This window comes from Lissotriton helveticus, chromosome 9 (genome assembly GCF_964261635.1).
Source record: "Lissotriton helveticus chromosome 9, aLisHel1.1, whole genome shotgun sequence".
Lineage (NCBI taxonomy): Eukaryota > Metazoa > Chordata > Amphibia > Caudata > Salamandridae > Lissotriton > Lissotriton helveticus.
This window is the reverse complement of record NC_136070.1, coordinates 987,876,885-987,892,387: the sequence shown is the minus strand read 5'-3', so window position 1 is coordinate 987,892,387 and position 15,503 is coordinate 987,876,885. Positions and strand designations below refer to the sequence as shown.

The 15,503-nt window shown below is 40.4% G+C and overlaps 1 protein-coding gene across 1 annotated transcript in view; it reads left to right on the top strand.

Moving 5' to 3' along the window:
• The window catches only part of DOCK3 (dedicator of cytokinesis 3), a 1,382,531-nt gene that overhangs the window by 1,006,021 nt on the left and 361,007 nt on the right, over nucleotides 1-15,503 (top strand). Inside the window, exon 14 of the mRNA XM_078661294.1 lies at nucleotides 4,078-4,203. Within this exon, the coding sequence (XP_078517420.1) occupies nucleotides 4,078-4,203 (126 nt within the window). The remainder of the gene's footprint in view (nucleotides 1-4,077; nucleotides 4,204-15,503) is intronic.

Here is a 15,503-nt window from a genome sequence, read left to right as displayed (position 1 = left end):
GCACCCAGTTGCACGGTGGTCTTGAGGCCGCAAAATGTTTTGCTGAGTCGTTGCGGCCCACCAAGCATATTAGAACTTCCCTCACCACCAAACTTTTCATGGTGGTTTGACCACCATGAAAAGTGTGGCGATGAGGAAACAAGAGGGCCTACAGGGCCCCCTGGTGCCTCACTACATGTGGATGCACACAGGGGGGGCACAACATGTGCCCTCCTGTGTGGTGTATGCACACCAGTACCTGCACAGCAAGGACAGCAGCAGTCCATGCCATGCAGGTACTGCCTTCAATGTTCACATTGCGGTACCTAGGCACCGCCTTGGGAACACCAAAGAACTGCCGACCAGACAGGAGAAACTCCTGCTCTGGCTGGTGTTTCCTACATGGGTTTGGCGGTGTGAGCACAGAGTACTCTTGCACCACAAAACTCATAATAACGCCCATAATCTGTGGCTGAAAAGACAGAGAATTGTCATTTGTAATGCCCAAGTTCTTAAATGTTCCTCTGTGGGGACCTTCTTTGGGCCATATAGTCTGCCAATCCAGAGGATTGGGGCCATAGAATAGTATCTCAGTCTTAACTGCATTACATTATAATTGAAGTAAGGTCATCCAGTGAAAGACAGAAATGGACTCTCCCGCATTCTCCTCTCTCTTTCCACATGTGAACAGCAGCTGGGTTCCGTCAGTATATGTAATCACCTTGGCTCTTAACTTAAGGCCTCTGCCAACTGTGTTAAAGGGGTATGGTACGCATTAAACAGTGTGGGGCTCAGAGCCGACCCGTGCGATACTCCCACTGTCAGATCATATGCTCTGGAAGAATATGGGGTAACTCACACTTCCTGCCCTCTGTTCTTCACAAAGGAAGCTAACCGATTTAAAGCCGATCTACCTATTCAGATGAATTAGAGGCATGCTAGAAGCATAGAATGAGGGACTGTATAGAAGGAAACTGACAGGTCTAACATAATCATAACAGCCCTGTCCCCCAGGTACCTCTAATGTGTTTGGTTACGTCAATCAATGATGTCTCAGTACTGAAGTTTGGCTTAAATTTAGACTGACTGGGATGGAGCAGCTTGTTGGCGTCAAGATACTGAGATAGATGTTGATTAACAAATTATTCCAGTACCTTGGACAATGCTGGCTATAGAGAGATTCACCTATAGTTTGGTTGCTCAGTAGGGTGTTTTGTGGGCTTTTTTAGGAGGGGCAGAATTTTAGCCTGCTTTCATGACACAGCACCCCATTAGCCAGTGGGTTAAGGGTGGCGGCACCTATCACTAATAGCTAAGGAGGAAAGGATCAGCTGGCAATCCTGATTCGAAGGCATGTATGGCCGCCATTCGTTCCTCTAAAGGAATAGGCTGAAAATGAGTGAATCCATAGTGGGTGAGGCCGAGCTGGAGCAAACTGTCTCCAACAGAAGTCTCCTCTGACTGGATCACTGACGTGAGACTGGTTTGAATAGCTGGAACTTATCATGAAAATATGAGGCCAGCTGGTCTCACCATTCTACAGTGGGTGGTGCAGTCTTTTGCAGGACTCAGGGGACATGAAGATTTAACGACCTTGAAGATGTTCCTGGATTTATTGCCTGCCTTCTCTATCCTCTCCTCAAAGTTTGCTTTTTTTGCTGTCCTCACCCCTGCATCGTATTTGTTTTAGGGTTGCCTTAAAGATGACTTTGTCTTCAGGTGTGTAGTTTTTTTGCCATTGCCTCTCTAAAATGTTGCAATGTTTCTTCAGAATCCTTAGATTATCTTTGAAGCAGGGGTCGGAGGGTCTGTTTCGCTGTTTCTGGGGAGACTGATGCTAGCTTATTGGAGGAGTCTTGGATGCTGCTATCAAACGTGCTGGCATCTTCCTCCACTATGATTCAGAAAAGGGGGTGGTGATGAACAGAGTGCCTGAATTAAGCAGACCACTCTTACCCAGTCCAAAGATCAGGGCTTGATCCATCACCGTTTTTTGGCTCACTGCACCATCCCAGCTCAGAACTTGGCTATATGCAAATTAGTCTGTTCCTGTCCCAGTGCATGATGGGAACAGGGCAAACCAAACTACCAAGCCAATTCTTATACTGGGAAGGAAACAAGCTTCCGGGGACCGGTTTCTGCCATTTCAGGCGTCGTCGGCCCGGCTTGCTTGAATCCTGATGGTGCAATGAGCAAGGGACTCACATCTGAGTATACCCTTCCACGCATATGGTGGACAAAATGATTCAGAAAAGGGGGCTTGCTCACTGCTCCATCAGGATTCAAGCAAGCCGGGCCGACGAGGCTGAAATGCCAGAAACCGGTCCCCGGTAGCTTGTCTCCTTTCTGGTGAAGAATTGGCTTGGTAGTTTGGTCTGCCCTGTTCCCATGATGCACTGGGCCAGGGACAGACTAATTTGCATATAGCCAGGTTCTGAGCTGGGATGGGGCACTGAGCTAAATAACGGTGATGGATCAAGCCCTGATCTTTGGACTGGGTAAGAGTGGTCTGCTTAATTCAGACACTCTGTTCATCACCACCCCCTTTTATGAATCGTTTTTGGCCACTATAGGTGTGGCAGGGTATACTCAGACATGAGTCCCTTGCTCACTGCTCCATCAGGATTCAAGCAAGCCGGGCCGACGAGGCTGAAATGCCAGAAACCGGTCCCCGGCAGCTTGTCTCCTTTCTGGTGAAGAATTGGCTTGGTAGTTTGGTCTGCCCTGTTCCCATGATGCACTGGGCCAGGGACAGACTAATTTGCATATAGCCAGGTTCTGAGCTGGGATGGGGCAGTGAGCTAAATAACGGTGATGGATCAAGCCCTGATCTTTGGACTGGGTAAGAGTGGTCTGCTTAATTCAGACACTCTGTTCATCACCACCCCCTTTTCTGAATCATCTTCCTCCACTAGACCTGAGAGATAGAGGGTACTCTCTCCCAGAGAGTAATACATTCCAAAGGTTGAATTTTATGAAATGCCCTTGTGACTATTTTGAATTTTATTTTTCAAGAGTTGGGATTTTACTAATATAGGGCAACAAAACTTGACTAAATAATGGTCTGTCCAGACGTGCAGTGTAGGCTCTTCAAGGTGTAGTCTAATATTAAAAAATATTTGTCTAAGCACATGACCTGCTTTATGTGTAGGGCTAAGCACATGCTGTGAGAGCTGTAAAGATGACATAGAGCCTAACAGTTCAATCATCATACTGTTTCCGTTTTTATCCTTATGCAAATTAAGGTTCCTCAAATACTATAAAATGTGCAAATCTTTAGTCCCAGTGAGGCAGCTCATTCCCAGAGATTTAAGAAAGAGTCCTGCATTACCCAGGGGTCTGTAAATGAATACCCTGGCTAGTTATTGATGGGCATCATGGAAATGTGGATGCTCAACACCTCTGCACCTTCCAATCCCTCAAAAGGGATAGGGGTACATTTGTACATCCCCTTATGTACAATAGCCACACCAACCCTCTTCCCCCTAGACAGTGCTACCTGTAGACTTTGTAACACCTAGGAATGGCCGTGGCGATGGTGGGGTTAGATAATTTGGATAACCAGGTCTCGGTCATGAACAGTATATTGAGCTTTTCCTCACTCAGGAGATCAAACATATTTACATCATGTTTTCGCAAGGATCAAATATTGCAGAAACCTACATGTTCCTATTTCCCATGGCACAGTAATTACCTTTGTCCGTGGTGGAGATTTAATTTGCCACCTACACAGGGCACAATGATTAGTACATATGGGACTTTTGTTTTCTGTTTGCCTATCTTCATTTCCAGTGCCCTATTATTACTTTATATCCTTGAAGTGTTTTGAAAGATAATAGAGCCTTTTTACCAAATCAGTTTTGACTATGGGAAGTAGTATTCTAGGAGTACTACTTTACCTACCCACAAATCCTATTCTCAAGCATGCACGATGAGCTCTCTACCTCTATGTAGGTGGAAATCTATGTGTTCTGTGATCTCTGCACATAGATTTCCCTTTGTGAATCAGCTTCAATGTCTTCAATTGTGGAGTAAAATGGGCTTTACCACTACTTGCTTTCTTGTTGTTAAAAATAATTTCCATTTCCCTTCTTTCAGGACTTATCATCTCTCTCCAGCTCCTCCGAGGGGACATGGAGCAGGTCAGGAGGGAACACCCTATGCTGTTTAACCGGGGTGTGGCTGTGACGAGGAAGCTGGGGTTTCCTGATGTCATCATGCCAGGTAGGCTTTGTATTCATATTCACTCCAGTAGACCACTAAGGGAGATCTGTCCATGCGATTAGGGAATTACTGCATCATAACAGTTTTCACATGCTCAATTGTCCCAAGTGAAGAATGCTGTTTGCCCAGAGGGAGCTTGCGCTTCATGTAACCTAATGATTGGGTCATGGGCACAACATCTAAAAAATAATTGACATTTCAGCCTAGATCTATTTGGATATGTCACTCAACAAAGTATGTCACTCATCTAAACTTCAGATTTCCCCTCTGTGTGTCTCATGGAGATAAGAGTCATACAATAACCAGGAGGTATAAATGATGCTGTATATTATGAAAAGAAGTGAAGAAGTGTTAAAAGATAATTTAGATTTAGACAAACAAATTCTGAGTCACTCTGGCAGACCTTATAGCTGTATACTTGTTCAATTAATTAAAGGGTAGAAACAGACCTCTTGCAGGGACTTGTGCTCCAGCATCTCAAAAGAGAACGACTACAATTGCATACTTTTATAGATCCTGTGGATTATCATGTTCAATTCACCATAAAGGGAAGAATGTGCTTTATAATCATGCACTCGTTAGTTTATCAAGGTTATTTCAGATTTGTTGTAGTGATGAATTTAAAAGAATACAATCGGTCTCATTCTTCCAATGTTTCAACCAGTTTGTAAACTACCTGTGTATTGCATTAATGATGGCTATAACTAGTCGCAGTAAATTAATGTACTTTAATTTAAAGTAATACAAAGTCAGAATTAGGAATATATATTGAATATAATTTAATGTCATGTAATATAAACATATTGATAAACATGAAGGTTGTCTTAAATTATTTATTAATTCTTCAAATAGTGTATTAATTTACTAAAATACTTTAGGGTTAGAAGTATTTGACTGAAAAGCAAGGTACATTAATTCATTTTGATTAAGATTGCTTTTTCTATTTAATTTAACTATCCAAATCCAAACTAATTAAGGTCTAAGGCACACAATTTAATTTAATGTAATTGTATTTACTTTAATTTCATGCTGATTATATTATTTCATTATTATGTAATATAATTGAACTACATCTATGGCTATGGTCATGGCCAAATATTTTAGAAACATTAATTTGTTATTCAGTAATTAAAGGTAATACCAGGGTACGTGATATGCATTTATTTAGGTAAAACTTAATTTAGTTTACATTACTTAAGGTTTAATATTAATACATTTATTACATTAGTAACGCAAATTAAACTAATCAATGGCAGAGTTATGGTTACTTATTACATTTCATTTACATTGATCTAATTTTTACAAATTAAAGGAAAGATTTAATTATTTACTTTAATTAAAGGCAATGGTTGACTTTGGCATTTGGGTTAGGATATGGTTCACTCAACATTTAGGTTAATTGAAATAAAATTAGGGAAAGAAAAAGTGTTAGCATTCACATTAGATAATGAATAATTATTTTGTGTGTTTAATTAAATTAGTTTGTATATTTGTAAAGCACCAGTCTCTGTGGTCTCCTTGCATAGAAACCCAATAAGAAACTCACCTAATGAAAAAAAATTAAAACTCACAGTGATTTTCAAGTGTGGTGATAAGCAACAATGAGGTGGTATGGTTTATGGTTTGCTTTATGTGAGAGATGAGGCATATCCTAATTATTAGTACAACATATTTTTAAGCTGTCTTGTGACTCTTTGACACTGAAGGATCTATCAACATTCCTTAACTATGCCAGACAGTGTCAGTGTGTTGTTCCTTTTTTCAGCGCTGTCTTACTCAAAAGGGAATTCATAGATAGCTTCTAAGTTCATTACCAATTTGGTATGAAATATATGAGCTCCATCAAATAAAATGTATTAAATACTCAGATCGTACCGTGCCAAGGCTGTACAAAAATTCAATTGTTTAAGCTGTTTCCAAACCCAATGAAACATAAAACTGAATTGATAGGACAGCTGGAATAAGGTTATTCTGCTGTAGATTCTAAGGACTGTGCTAGGACAAGAGAGAGAGCATCCATAGTTGGATACTACAGTGATGCAAGAGGACTTGTCATGCAAGGGTGGCTGTGGGCCCAAGCCGATTCTTGTCATATGCTGATTAGTTAATGGTCACTTGTAGACAGATTGAAAAATTACCTTTAGAATTGCAACAAGCACGATTTTTAAAGTTTGGTCCCTGATATTCAGACCATTATTGGTTACCAATATACACTACACAAATTAAAATCATAAGCATGGATGTGATAGGTTTCAAAGGCTTCAGGTTCTTTTCATACAAGGTGCTTGTGAAATTTAGTAACTATTTTTCTTCCACAAAGGTTGGAGTAAGTGCATTAGAATATGATGCCTTCCTTTGTAAATGGATTGGGTACTTCATAGCAATATCAGTGCTATTGTTCTAACACATAGGTTAGATACTCTCTGGGCAAAAGAGGTGCACACACAAGAGGTACATCAGCGTTTCAGTTTGCTTCAAACTCAGGACAACTGCAGCATGGCCAGTGGTAGTGCTAGCTTCCCTAACCTGCTGTAACTATTTATTTTAATAATGTATTTTGAAGTTTAATGTAACATGGACCTAACTAATAGGGAAGATGAATAAAAGAGTAAATGGTCAAATGGAAAAAGAAGAATGTACAGAAGTTGAAAATGTCACATTAGATGATATCATTAAAATCATTGTGTATAGTATAATGAGGCTCTAGAGCTGAGCCACAACTGGTTTAGGTGACTATATGGAAACATATTCCATGTTCTCTGCTCTAAGAATTATGCCTTGTCCTCTGTACTGAGATTTTCAACAATAATTTAAACTACTGCCAACATGAGTGACCCAGAGAGACAATCTATTATGTGGAAATCATCTCAAAAGTTTATTCAAATTGGGCCTGGCAGTCTAGAAATGACAGATGAAGTGGTATCAAACTGTTTACCTAAACATGCCCCATGACAATAATCAACCTCACAGTGAGCCAGAGGGACTGCGAGTTAGCTTTGCTCTTGTGGTGAGTTGCCCCAGCGGTACCTCCTTAAGTCAATTATAAAGTGGTACTTTCAGATTCTTTTTAATGTCTGCTTCTTCTATTTTGTGTAAATGTATTTAGTTGGAATGCCCGTTGGAGCTAGATAATATTATTGAAAGTCCCTTAGCTGTTTTGTTGTGTGATAGAAAATGCTTTAGCAGGAAGTGCATCTTATTCTCAGGTGAGAGATGTAATATAACCTGAAGTTAGTACTCTACAGAATTTTGTATTTAAAAAGGCTAGATTTGCACTGTGTGATAAAATGTGAACATGAATTGAGGGTGCCAGCATCAACTATCTAAGCTTTTATATATCTAGCTCTGGAACTTCAAAGTATTGATTGAACTCTAATTGAGGATGTATCTTAGAATATTGTGCTCCCTAAATATTTTGGTGAGAATCTATCTGCTACCCAATATCATTAAGGTAAATATAGCTTGAGGTTTTATATACACAAAACCATAGAAATTCAGCAGTCATAGTTATACTTGTAGGTATACTTATGTTAAGAAACTATAACTCCTGACCTAAAGTTACTTAATGGCACAAGTTATAGTTTCTTAAGGTAAGTATAACTGCTGAATTTTGATGGTTTTGTGGGGGTAAAATTTCAACCTAACCATAACGTCCCTGTAACCTTTGGTTTGTTCTTTGAATTTCAATACTTTTTTTAACATAAAGAAATATATAATTACTGTATGTTAATACAGCCACTGCCAAGCACAGCCTTCAGCCCTTGGCTCGTGGACGGGAGGGGTCCTGCAGCCAATACCCCCACACAAACCCAACCCCACGCTCTGCATGGCCTTTGGTCATGCACTGTAGGGTTTTGGTATGTGAGGGTGGGTTTATTTTTATTCCTTTGGGTTTCTGATCTGCCATGGTGGCTGCACTGAGTGCCACGGTGGAACCTTGTTTCAGCCAGGGAAAATTATTGCCTATGAGGTTTCCCTCACAGACCCCTCCATATGTCCTAAAGGGTCAGGATACCTCTATCTTTACCCCTTGTGTTATATTTCATTTTTGTTCCCCCTTCCCTCCCTCAGGCCAAACCAAGAGGGAAAAAGGCAGCCGTAACTTTCCTTTCAGGTTGCGGCCAGCCAATTCTGGCCTTGCTTTGCTCCCAGATCCCCCTTGGATGGATCTGTGAAGTATATCCATCCCTAGATATCTGTATTTTTCTTTCTTTTATTACTCCAAAATTACTGAGCATATTTACACCAAATTATAAAACGCACTCTTTCTGGACCAAGATCTAGCTTTCTGCTAAACTTGGTGTAATTCTGTTCAGCAGTTCGGGGTAGTCGTGTATGAAAAATACACAATCCCCATAGACATTACATGAGGAAAAAGCTTTTTGGACCCCCCTTTTTCTCGGCACCCGCTTGACGAATCAACCCAACTTCTCAAACAGAAGCTAAGGTAACTTGTACACTACTTTTGAAAATGTTGTGAACATTCGCCAAACAACGCAAAGTTATTAGCAAAAACACTTTGTCTATGGGTAAAGTTGTTCCTATCTATAACTACTTACTGGCTATTGTCAGTAAGTAAAATATATATATATATATTCAGTCATCAAGATACATGTATGTAGATTTAAATATAGTAAAGCTATAAGGACGTATGTATAGTTACCTTCATGATATTTTGGTTGGTTAATATTCTTGCTTCGATATTTTGGTAGTATGATATTTAAAGCTTGATATGTAGGTTGTATAAAGTGTTCAAAAACCATAAACAGCTAGATAATCTTCTTTTCAATGTAATCAGATGAATGGAGCCAGGAAAAAACTATTTCTTTCACACTTTATATTATTATCAAACAGTGTAGATCATAAAATCAAGACCATTGACTGATGTCTCAAATAATATAATCCTATACTATGTGCAAACTTAGACATCATATTATTTTTTCTAAATATGATACAATCCATACATAATCAGATTACAGGAAAAAAAATTGTACATATAAAACACTTTCACAAAATCCATCGGGACAGTGTGTGAACTATTCCTAGATATGAAACATGGCTAATTCTTGGTGGATATATATCTCAAGTCACGTTCATTCATGTCCACTTGGATTTTCATTGCCCTGTATAGACCAATCAGGTTATGTTCGCAACGTTCATGATGAAGGCGTGTTGAGATACATATCCACCAAGAATTAGTCACGTTTCATACCGAGGAATCGTTCACACACTGTACTGATGGATATTTTGAAAGTGTTTTATATGTAAAAAAAAACAAATTGGTGCAATCTGGTTATGTATTGATTGTATCATATTTAGACAAAATAATATGATGTCCTAGTTAACACATAGTATAGGATTATGTTATTGGAGATATGAGTCATTGGTCTTGATTTTATGATCTACAATTTTTGATAATAATAAAAAGTGAGAATTTCATAGGTTTTGCCTGGCGCTATTCATCAGATTACATTGAAAAGTAGATTATCTAGCTGCTTAAGGTTTTTGCACACATTATATTTTCCCTGCCTTGGGAGTGTTGAATATTATAAGGTGGTCCTTTTGTTTCCAATTTTATTCAGGTAGTATCCCCTGATGGTCCTGAGCAACCCCTAAAATCATGCATTTTTAGCAGCAGTTTAGAAATTGTATTCTATGTGATTTGTCACTAGGGTTCTTTCCTAGTGTAGTTTACAGCAAGTCAACATTTAGAGGATGATCAGGAAAGGTATATTTCCGTTTTCAGCTATTTAATTCCTTGCCAGTTGAACCTCTTTTTCTGTGCTTTGTGAAATGTTATGTCATTTATAATTTTACTTGGATATTAAGCATGCATGTTTCTCTTTTGCCCATGAATGATATTTTTCTTTTTCTCTCTTCCAAATCCACCACTATGTTGTCCTTTACTGTTTCTTCTATATTCTACCTATCCCTTCATTTGTTACTCCTTATTATTTCCTCTCCTTTCTCTTTTTCCTATCCTCAACTTTTTTGTTGCTGAAGAAATGAAGATTGTGGGGTGTAAGTTCCTATGTTTTGATGCTTGCTTTTTCTGCTTTTGCTTCATTCATTACTTATCATGTATTCAAACTATATGAGATATTTTCTTTCTTCCTATCTCCTTCTGGTCTTAACTCCCAATTCCCTATCTCACTACTAAAGGATTAAATAATGAGCACTTTACCTTTCTGAGTTTTAAGGCTCAACTCACTTTCCTTTTAGTTTGCCAAAAACAGCTCCTTCACACTCTCTACCTGTGGGTATTCGTCTAAGCAATGTAGAACATTTAAAACTCCTTTTTTTAAAGCAATGCAAATTTGTGCAGCCCTTCATAATAACTCAGACACCCTTCTCAAATCCGACCTCTCTTTATCATTCTGTTTCTCAGACAAAGAGGATCAGAGGATGCATAGTGATTCTTTTTAACAATTTTGTCTGTGACAGAGACTCATGGTGAAGCATATTTGTTTTTCATTTTTTCTTCCTATTTTCCTTTTTGGTCCTGCCACCAGAGGTTTATAGCCTGTGAACATCATTTCACATCTGCTCATCATTACATGGTTTATCTCTGATGATTAAGGATCAGTCGTTCTATTGCCTGCAATTCACTCTGAATTCAGTATTCACTCACTATTAAAATCATCTGTAGCAGACACAGCAGAGTCCCATGCCTGGAAGGCTGCTGCTTTTATTCCCAATTAGATTAATAGGCTTGTCAGACATCTTTGATATCAAAGTCTGCCTTTTCAAACAGAAAGGGCTGTGACTTCACATTGCGCTCACCTCAAACTGCAAAGTGGACTTAAGCCCCTATCTCTAACAGTATTATAAAAATGAAGAGAATGCAGGGTTGTAAAAGGTTTCCAAAAGCATATTGAAGGTGTAGAATTCTGGTGCACATTAAGGGGCTAGATCATTTTGCTCTGCTTAATGTGTCTCATCTCTCAAAATACATTACTCTGACATGTTTCTGTGACAAAACAATGATCTACAGTTGCCCAATGGAGTAAGCATCTGTTACCAAAAAAACAAATACATTTCTTACGTTTTTATAAACTATCTCGACAACTATCTCCATGAAGTGGTCCTATGACTTTTGTGAGCCACACCAAAAAAAAGTTCAAGAGCACGAATGCTCCATGTGTTTATATGTTTTTTTAACCATAATATGTATATTGGGACGGTACAGCAAGGAAGATTTTAATTACCAGAGTCATGTCTGCTAGATAGCATTATCACACTGTTAGGAGTTTAAGTAACAGACTTGAACAGTTTTTTTCTTGCACTTGTGAGAAATGTATATGCCTTCCTATGGAAATTTTAAGAAATGACGATAACATGTTCAGGTGTTGGACAGATTTGCACTCCTAAGTCAGATCATTCTTTTCTTAACCTCATATTGAAAAAGCGTAGTTAACTCTATCAAGCTAAAAAAATCCCCAGTTCCAATGCGGGTGGGCAGATTTATGTCCCTGCAAGTAGTGGACTCACTACATTTAGGGGCCGATTATGATGTTGGGCGGAAAGCCTCCTCCCGACAGTCGGATTCTCCTAGACCGTGTAGGAACCCTTCCAACCGACTCGGTCGGTTTACAATCCCTATTGACTTATTACGATGTTCACGGTAGGATTGTAAACCACACGGTCTTTCTGACTCTGTTCCGGTCGGCTCTTGGAGAAAATGGTGTCAGTCCGTGGACTGCGTTTCCGACCGAGCAATTACGATGTCGGTTTCCAACAGCCTTTCCGACTTGACATGTCAGACACGAAAAGGCTGTCAGAAAGTGAATTTTTGGGCCCCTAGCAGGCCCGCTTCATTCTGCGGCCTCTGGTTGGGAGCCAAGGGGGTACTGAAGAGACCCTACTGTAAAACCCTGCACTGTGTGACAGGCACCGTGGCGTGCCTACGACAGGGTGCAGAGTTTTCCGCACTCCCCCCGTTTTCCTATAGGAGCCTGTGATATTGAGCGAAATACGGACTCCCATAGGAGTAAATTATTTTAAGGAGAAGCAATTATGTGAATATGATAACCTGGCAATGCTAGACGAAGCATAGCAACATTACCATGTGAGGTAGCCTGTAAATTAAGAGAACTAGGGTTGTCACAAGTCACCTTGGATTAGGAGATGCTTGTATAAATGCAGTTAAAAAGTAAATTAATTGATCCTATCAGTGTCACTATTTTTATAACCTCAAATTCTCATCAGCTTTTCATAAATAGTAAAGCTTTGGAAGGATCATATATTGATGTCATTTAAAAGGGGGGCGCAGTCAAGCTATTTGGAAGATAACTGAGCCAGTACTAGAGCTAATGCATAGTCAACCAAAACTGGACGGAAGGATAAAGTATAAATGGTGGCAGGAAAGCTCATGTCTGGAAAATGGTGGTTTCCTATGGGAGGCAACAGCTGTTCATAGTCTCCGATCCTACCTGTCAAACACAGTGTCAAGTGGAAGTAGACCAGGTGGGACTTTCTTCAAATGAGATTGAATGGGCAAAATGATACATTGATCTGGTTAACAGAGTTAAAGAACAAAGAAGACTTGAAAGGGGGAGGTAAAGGTTACACAAGCAGGAATCTTTTGAAATGGAATCGAACACATGGGGGAATGGAGAACAAGAGGGCATAGAGGAATTCAGGATTTCTAAGGACTAATCGAAAATAATTATGTCTTATTGATCAGTGAGGTACTAAAAAATAACAATGACTATGTAGCTTGTTAGACCAACTGGTAATACTCTAAAAATATCTATTTTATGTAATAAACTCTCACTTCTACTTCATATTTCTCACCATTCTCTTTCTCTCTCTCTCTTCTTTCCTACATTGCCTCATCCCACTCTTCCTACTCTTCCTTTTTCTGTCCAGTTGTTCTGTTTTGTCTCTCTATCGTTCTCTTTTTGTCACTTATTGCTCCCTCACACATTTCCTACCATAGCTCCTAATGCAAGACTTACTTTGGCAATTCTTCTCCCCCACTGGTCAATTTACAGGCCTGCATGCTTTCTGTGACAGAACAGAGGGAATGTGACAAAGGGCACAATTTGTTGGAAGAGGGGAGCAGGGTGGTTGATGGAGGAGCTAGCTGCCTGCACCAGCTTACAGTATTTTGCACCTTCAGGTTTTGTCCAACCACTCCCAGCTGCACTGCGAACTGTTCTATATATCCTCACTCTTTTCAAAGGTGGGGAGGTGGCTTGTTGTGCCTCTGCCTGGCTGTATGCGCTGGCTTCCACTGCTGACAGCTGCTCTGAGCATGCTCACTTTTCACAAACTGGAAGCTAACCCACACACCCTCAAGTCCCCTGGTAGGAAGTAATATGATGGAAGTGGGTAATATGGGCACTGTTATTAGATTGTATTTTTTCCATCTAGGCTTTAGGATCTGTGCTGCTCCTGATGTTACTGGCGCATGAGGTCAAACCCTATCAATGTAAAACCTCAAGCCAAATCCACTTCAGCCCCGATGAGGTTGCTCCTGGATTCCACTCATGCACACCTGACCCCATGCACACCTGAATTCTCTGAGTCTGACAAAACTCTTCCTCTTACACAAGCCTTTATTCAGAGGCTTTATTATCTTTTTCTTTCAAACTCCGATCTAACTGATGATGTCAATGGTGTCGATGGGTATGTATTTACAATACACTATTATGATAATAAAGACATGCATCCCTGGACACTGGGCTGGTTTCACCCCTTAGATCCCCTACGGAAGAACGCAAAACATTTGGCATGGTAATTAGGTATGCAGCTGATGTTGAGGGCCTACAACTACTTTCAGGGTAAATCAAGACAAATGTCCCTATGAAGATTTTGCACCCAGGGCCAGCATTATCTGAGCCCATACTTCAATTTAATTTAGACCTGACTGGCCCTTATGGGTATGTGGGAGAAGCCTTGCTCTTACAATGCAGTAAACAGGCAGGTGGCCAGTCATCGCAGACCAGGTTTGGGTGACCCAGACTTTCTTAAACAGTGCAGACTCCTGAGAGTTTTGTTGTCCAAGCGTCTGTCAGCAAAGTTAACCCTAATGCATTCCCTATGACCCTACAATCCCTCCTTCTCCTGGAGAGAGTCAAACAGTATTTAAGCATTCGGAAAGCAGAAGTGTTCTTCCTCCAGCTTGAAGCTGAGATTTGCCACTGTGGTCTGTCTAATGGGCCACTATATTTGCATCTTTTGGGAGATGACTATCGAGGTCTTGCCAGCAGTCCCAAAAGAATTTCAGGACTCTAGGTCTCAAACCATTCAGTACAGTCTGGAAGCAGCAAAGTGCATCATTAAAGCTAGCCTGGATATGAATGACTGATTGGTGTGTGCATTAGGGGCAACAGTGTGGCTTTTCAGGGTTGCACAGTCGTCTCTGGTTGTTATGCCTTTTGATAGGCCTTGCCTCTTTGGTGATAAGGATGTATTCACCCTCAATCACTTTAAAGAAAGTATGGCTAGAGCATGTCCTTGAGCCTTTCTACCCATGCCCAGTAGCTTCCTCAGCCATTTTATCCCTTTCAAGAATACTCCAGAGGGCTAGTTTATAGGCATCACTTAGCTCTACCACCTCCACAGCAGTCACTCTTTTCCTTTCATGGCTGAGGATGTGTATTGAGCAGGCATTGGGCACTGATTCACCCAGGCCTCTACCCCTATGGCATCAGCCTCCAAGCCACTTTAATTTACCCTTACCAACACACAGCTACCTGGTGGAATGCCGGATTAGCCATTTTCTCTCATGCAGTCCATTATATCCAACAGATGGTTCCTTCTGATCCTCCAGTAGGGCTATTCCTTACCATTCCTTTCCAGTCATCTCAACTCCCTTTCGGAAGACACCTATCCTTGTTGTTGCAAGAGGTTCAGGCTCTGTTGGCCAAAAGGGCCTTCCAGAGGGTCCCAGCCTCAGAAGTATAACAAAAGGCCTTAGTGACTCTTTTCCTGCATGTCTTTATAAATCCTCTATGTTGACCAGCTAACTCTAAGTGACAAACCAAAACAGGGGACTTAATCCTATTTTGGATTTTCACCCAATGAATGCCTTTCTCTGGTTTGGACAATTTCAAAATGGTCACTTTGGCCCAAGTTCTGTCTGACTTGAATCGTGCGAATGGATGGTCACTTTGTACCTGCAGGATGAATGGCTTCATGTGTCCATCCTACAATTCCACAGACGTTACCTATGGCTTAAGGTCATCCAGGAGCTTTGTCAGTTCACCGTGCTGCCCTTTGGTCATACAAGTGCTCACTAGTTTTCAAACATGGTCGCTGCCCTTCTTCGGAAGCTGGGGATACCAGTTTTT